Source organism: Sinocyclocheilus anshuiensis, unplaced genomic scaffold, assembly GCF_001515605.1.
Source record: "Sinocyclocheilus anshuiensis isolate Anshui unplaced genomic scaffold, SAMN03320099.WGS_v1.1 scaffold249, whole genome shotgun sequence".
In the NCBI taxonomy this organism is placed as follows: domain Eukaryota; kingdom Metazoa; phylum Chordata; class Actinopteri; order Cypriniformes; family Cyprinidae; genus Sinocyclocheilus; species Sinocyclocheilus anshuiensis.
The window spans coordinates 608,502-614,922 of NW_015540871.1; the positions used below are offsets into that span (position 1 = coordinate 608,502).

The following is a 6,421-nucleotide window of genomic DNA, read 5'->3' on the forward strand; positions in this document are numbered from 1 at the left end:
AACCGAGACGTTGAAATGACGGCTATTGCTTGCTGGGCTGCATCTCCCTCCTGCATAATCTGTTTTTCTTTTTCTCCTTGTAGCTGGAAATCAGCTCACAGACAACTTGTATAATATATATATATATTTTTTTTTTAATAATTACACTCTTGCTCGAGAACTCCGGTCTGACGCACGCGGGTTCTCGCATTATTTCCTTATCACTTCTTGCGTGCGTTTTCTTGTGAAACGTAGTTTGCAGACCAGAGCTGTCGGCGATTCTTCCTATTGTGAAGTCATGCAGTGTGAAACCCCCTGTCGCCGATCAGCAACTGAATGCTACCCCAGATTGTCACGCAGTGTGAAAACAACGGCGATCCGACGAGTTTGAAAATCGTGCAGTGTGAACTCAGCATAAGTGATGAACGAGTAGATTCAGCGTCTTCGATTCAAGTCACTAAAAAGAATCGGCGCGAGTAATTTCTCTGAGAACTGGACCCCATTGGTCAAGCATGTTTGGTTATTCACTAAAAAGAACCGACAAACGATTAATTCGCTCGTTGCTGTACCTGTATTTTCTGTAGCACTACAGAATCTGAAAAAAAAAAAAGAATTTGTGTGTGTGAGGTTCCCGACCCAATTCAAAACCCAGATCAATGAAAATCGTGCAACTTTGATTGTACTGTGATCAAAATATCCCTATTAATTTTGTGATCTATAAAACTCTCCGGAATTGTCCATGTGAAGGTCTCCACGGAAGAAATCGTCGAAAATGTCTGTGGCTCTTTAAGGACGTTCTTGTTCTCCAGGGTCCGAATATTTATGCATCGCTTCTTGCCCATATCTTTGCATATGAAGGCCTTAAGTAGCACATTGGTTGAGCCAGGGGCGCTGTGCGGGGAGAAACTCGGAGATTAGACGAGAGGCTTCGTCCATTCAGCAGCGCGGACAGCAGCCAGCGCGCTCCCTCCGCTCCCTCTGTGGGCGGTGTTTCAAACGAGCGGATTCGGGAGGAACGTGGGAGCTGTCATTGCTGTAAAACACATTTGCGGGGACCAGAATCACCGTTGACAGAAATTACAAGCGCTGGGATTATGTTCATTTAATCGATCACTTCTTGATTGGCGCCTTCATAACATGCTGCTCCACAATCAAATGAAATTTTCTTTAGATTCGCCAGATCTGAAGGGGATTTTTGGACAGACAAGCTGATCATGAAGTGGGATATTTTACTCTTCTCTTGTGTTTTAGAGAAAAATACCGGATGCATCCATTGAACGGAGGTATTTTCCGCTGGATTAACAACGGACAGTATTTTTGATACTTACTCTCCGTGCATAAACACTGATTTATTGCCGTTTTCAGGAAACAGATGTTCTATTGAAGTCACAGGCGAAACATCGTGTCATTCGTTTAGCCCGGTGCCTCAATTGCAAAATGCTGTGGTGCTGATGAGAGACTGTTCCTCGATAACAGTTTTTTCACAACCCAGAATGAAAAACAAATAGCCTAGCTCTCCGCTTAAGCGATGGGAACACTGTGAGGTTTCCTACTGAACTTGAGAAGCACCAACAGCGACTGCAACAGTCTCGAGACCCCAGAAATCAGCACATAATAATGTTATGGGCTTCTGAAGTCGATTGGAGCATGGAGTCCGCACACCAGACAGGCTAGGAGGATTTACGAGACACGCTAAGAACCCTGTTTTGACCCCCCATCCTGAAATGAGGCAAAATGTTGATGTGTGACAGAGGAGTCCAAATGCTCATCACCACAGTGGGCGCGTTTGCAGCGTTCAGCCTGATGACTATCGCTGTGGGAACGGACTACTGGCTGTACTCACGAGGAGTGTGCCGGGTCAAAAGTAATAACGAGAACGAGACGAGCAGGAAGAATGAGGAAGTCATGACCCATTCCGGACTGTGGAGAACCTGCTGTCTAGAAGGTAAGTAAGAGATTTCGTGTGCTTCTGAAAGTCCAAGGGGTCCAACTTATATGTGCTTTCCTATCTATCTATCTATCTATCTATCTATCTCCGTCCGTCCGTCTGTCTTAACTATGTATCTATTTATCTAGATTTTAGTAGACTAGTTTTCCTGGTATACACTTGTGTCCATTCTATCCTATCCAACTGATGATTAAACTGAGGATTATTTAATGTGACACATTGGAAGCACTACTAACCTCAGCAGCATGATGATTGCAGCTGTCATATAACCAATAGATCAGGGCTAAATTGTCTAATTACTCACTTGTCAATTCAAAATAAGATGGGCAATCATATTGATTACCTTATATTGCAGTTCAATGAAAGCACTCTATTCTACAAAGTATAAATGTCTCAGTATTGCAAGCTGTTGACATGGAACAGAATACTTGGCCAGTGCTGTTAGTGTCATTGCAATAATGTTACCAATAAAGATAACATAAATAAACCTGTCCCTTACATAAAGGAAAGAATCTAGAAGGCTTAAAATGATGAAAATATATATTTTTGGGGTGCATTGTATTCACTCATAAAGCTGTAATCAGCCCGTCCGTTATGTCAGTCATGGTGCTCTGAACAGACTGTTGTCCCACCTCACACACAAAGCAGATTTAAAAGGCTTTTTGAGGGGAAATCAAAGTCAATTCAAACTAGCAGCCTACAGCCTTACATAAGTACAGTGAGCTCAACAAAACACCCTATGGAGTTTAAAACATACCCTGTTATTCAAATGTACATCGTATACCCCAAAACATGATAATGACTTGTTCCTTTGGCTTATCGTCTTCCTCTGTTTTCCTCGTTTTCCTCCTTATCTTCCCTCTCTTTCCTTGCCTTTGTCCTCTGGATGGATTCATTCGAATTCCATGTAGTTTAGGTTATGGCAGCCCTGACACTGCATGACTGGGAGTGAAATAATGTACTTCATAATGTCTTTTCAAACTTTGATTAATCTCCTGCCCCAGGGAATGCAGAGAGGTGACATGACTGCAGTGTGATGGGAAGATCCTCATCTTTAATTGAAAGGGATGGGCGCAATCCAATAGATGTGGCCATGGCAGATTACACAAATCCAGTGATTGACTTTTCAGTATTAATTTAATTTAAGTGTATGTCACTGTCACCCAGTGCACAGATACCCACAGCCATATCTGATCCACTTTAAATCTCAAAAAGATTCTCATGATTTATTTGCTTAATATCAATGAGGGATTGATCCATCTAAGTAGAAACATATCACTCTGAGTCATGGACAAAGCTTGTCCGTACATAAATCTTTGAGAAGTGTAGTAATGAGGCTTTCTGCTGGACAAGACTGCATGACCAGCCTCTCTGAATATAGCTGCACTATAGCCAATCACTACCTTCTGCATGTTCCTTCATGCATGACGGCTTTGCTTTGCCTGTTGATGTTATTCAAAATCAACATGGAACCAGCACTGACCCTTTTTACTTTCTTAATGCACTTTTCTGGTCTTATTTCATAGAAAAAAATGTTGGCCTTTGTAATCTAGAATTAATATGTCATTACTTACTCTTTCCGGAAACAAAATTCCTGTTGTGATGACATCACCTAGGCCACACAACCTATTTGATAATGTTAACCAACAGCCAAAAAGGTATTTAGACACATTTTTTTTTGCAAACTCTCATTCGGTCTGCCTCCATTCTGGTATGAAATCAAGTACAACTGTGAACTGAAGTGCAACCTGGATTTGATCGGCCATAAGGATCACTTAAGATCATGATTCTTACCGCATAATTACAGTTTAAATGCCAAAGGCTGATGGTGTCATATGTTTAAAGCAAACATCATATCAGACCATTAGAAGTCATATGAATGCTATGAATCAGCATGAGAATGTGATTCACTTCTCCAATTTTTTCATTGAAACACAGTTACCAAAAGGCATGACTTTATTAGCCCTGTTCTTTTAGAGATTATTCTATATCATGCAATATTGTTTTTTATGTATGGGGTTACAAAGACCCCATGATACACTACTGTTCAAAAGTTTAAGGGTCAGTAAGATTTGTTTTTACTTTTACTTTTTCAGAAAGATATTGACGGTAAAGTGACAGCAAAGACAATTATAATGTTACAAAAAAAGATTTCTATTTCAAATAAATATTGTTCTTTTGAACTTTTTATTGATCTAAGAAGCCTAGAAAATAGAAAATATCATGGTTTTCACAAAAATACTAAACAAAACAAAATTGATTTTAAATTGATTTTAAAATTGATAATAATAAGAAATGTTTCTTCAGCAAAGCAAATCAGCACATTAGAATGATTTCTGACGAATCATGTAACACTGAAAACCGGAGTAATGATCCTGAAAATTCAGCTTTGACATCACAGGACAAAATTACATTTTAAAATGAATTAAAATAGAACAGAGTTGTTTTAAATTGTAATAATATTTCTCAATATTACTGCCTTGGTAAGCATAAGGGATGTCTTTTCAAAAATTTTACTGGTAGTGTCTAAAATTAATAATAGTAATTTCAAAATGAACCTTTCAGAATTATTTTAATATGCTCTTCTAACCTAATCAAAACACAGTCAGCAGATCATTTTAAAGCTTTAACCATCTGTTTTATCATAAAGTAGACATGCACTTTTAGATTTGTGACTATTATTAATTCCAGTAATTCTAATAATGAAATATATATCAAAACAAATCAAATAAACAACTGGCAGGAGTTTATTTGTGCAATTTCAGAGAATTGAGCATGTGAAAATCCATTGCATTTAATCTTGTTTTATATCTTGGGTCTTTGAGACCCAAACAGAAATGATGTAACATTTTTCAGAGGAGAATTTTTGAAGCATATATCAAAATTGTGTTTATAATCAATTCTCAGATGATTAGGAAAAGTCAAGAAGTATCAGCCTGATGATTTAATATTAAGTATAATTTTCAAGCAATTAAATTATGGCCTTATGGCCTCCCAAACAGAACATGAGGGTTAAATATATAGCATGTTGCATCACATGTCATCATAGGGAGACGCATTAGTGGTTATGTACGTAATAATAAGGGGAACGCTCCGGTGGAATTTAACACGGGTTCATATGCTGAATGGAGGTGTAAGATTAATGCAGTACGTCCTCAAGTGCAGGTGGATCTCAGTGGAACGTTTTGGCCGTGCTCAGGATAAATGATGACCTGGGAACTGAGGTAAGAAGGGGGAGAGAGAGGCAAAGCAGGGAGTGATGAAGAGGGACTCTTCCTTCTAAGTGTGCACCCAAGCAAAGCCTGTCTCATACACTCTCATCACGCACACACATCTCCTTGGAAACCAGCCGCTCCCGCCTGCGAGATAGGCCCACTGCTCTTTCTCCATACCTTCCCCCATCCTCAACCCTGCTTTCCGTCCTCCTCCTCCCCTTGTTCATGAAAGCTTTGGAGACACAGAAACATGAAATGCTGCCCGGCCATCACACGGCTACTCAAACATGTGTCAAACATGCATGGAGAGATGCACACGCGTGAGTGCACATATTCTGAAATGGACAATGAGATTGGTTCGTTGGGATGTGAACATACTACCTCATAACCACTTACACTGCCACTCGAGACACTTCGCAGGAATGCGGCCCGTGTTTTTGCCTTTTTAATGTGCACTAAAGGTGCGAGTGAGGACTGTTAGACTGGGAACAAAAGGTTGGGCTAATACACACAGCTATAGTGGACTTAAAGGGTTAGCTCACCCAAAAATGAAAATTAGCCCACAAATTACTCACCCTCAAGTCATCCTAGGTTTATATGACTTTCTTCTTTCAGACGAATCCAGTCGGAGTTATATTAAAAATTGTCTTTGATCTTTCAAGCTGTTTCATGGCACTCAGCGGGTGTTGCATGCATCAGTCCAAAAGAAGTTAAATAAAAAGCGCCCATCCATAAAAAAAGTGTCTCACACAGTTCCGGGCAGATGACGTATGAGTTCAGCATTGCGCATGTGCTTGTGAGTCTCGTAAAAAAACCAACGTTTGTTAACAGGAGCAAAGGAAGCAAAGTTTCCTTACTTTAGCAAAGGAAAACCAGTCTCCTCTTGGCTTATATCGAAATCCTCCGACATTCTTCTTTACAAATCCTCGTTTAGTAATTCTAATTAGTGACCGTTGTTTTGTTTTATTTGTGGGCTAATTTTCATTTTTGAGTGAACTAACCCTTTAATTTATTATGGCAGTGGTAATGGAAGAAACTTGTCAGCATTTTGCAGTACATTGTTGAAATACACTTTTTATCTATACGCTAGCAGAATTTTTTTAAATTTATTTGTATTTTTTTGGTGGCAATTTCAATGAGCAGAAGAAATTAATAATGAATGTTTCTTTGTGTTAAAGCCCAGTCAGTATAACAGTCAGATATGCTTTCACCATTTTCATTTAGTGCCGCTGACATGAGCTCCTACACTTCTTTGTGTAAAGACTTATGGGGGAATGTG

At 39.4% G+C, this 6,421-nt stretch overlaps 1 protein-coding gene across 1 annotated transcript in view; it reads left to right on the plus strand.

The window, feature by feature from the left end:
* The first annotated feature begins 966 nt into the window (after nucleotides 1–966).
* The window catches only part of LOC107688095 (voltage-dependent calcium channel gamma-3 subunit-like), a 41,256-nt gene continuing 35,801 nt past the window's right edge, over nucleotides 967–6,421 (plus strand). Inside the window, exon 1 of the mRNA XM_016485662.1 lies at nucleotides 967–1,924. Coding sequence (XP_016341148.1) covers nucleotides 1,714–1,924 — 211 coding nt within the window. The 5' untranslated portion in view covers nucleotides 967–1,713. The remainder of the gene's footprint in view (nucleotides 1,925–6,421) is intronic.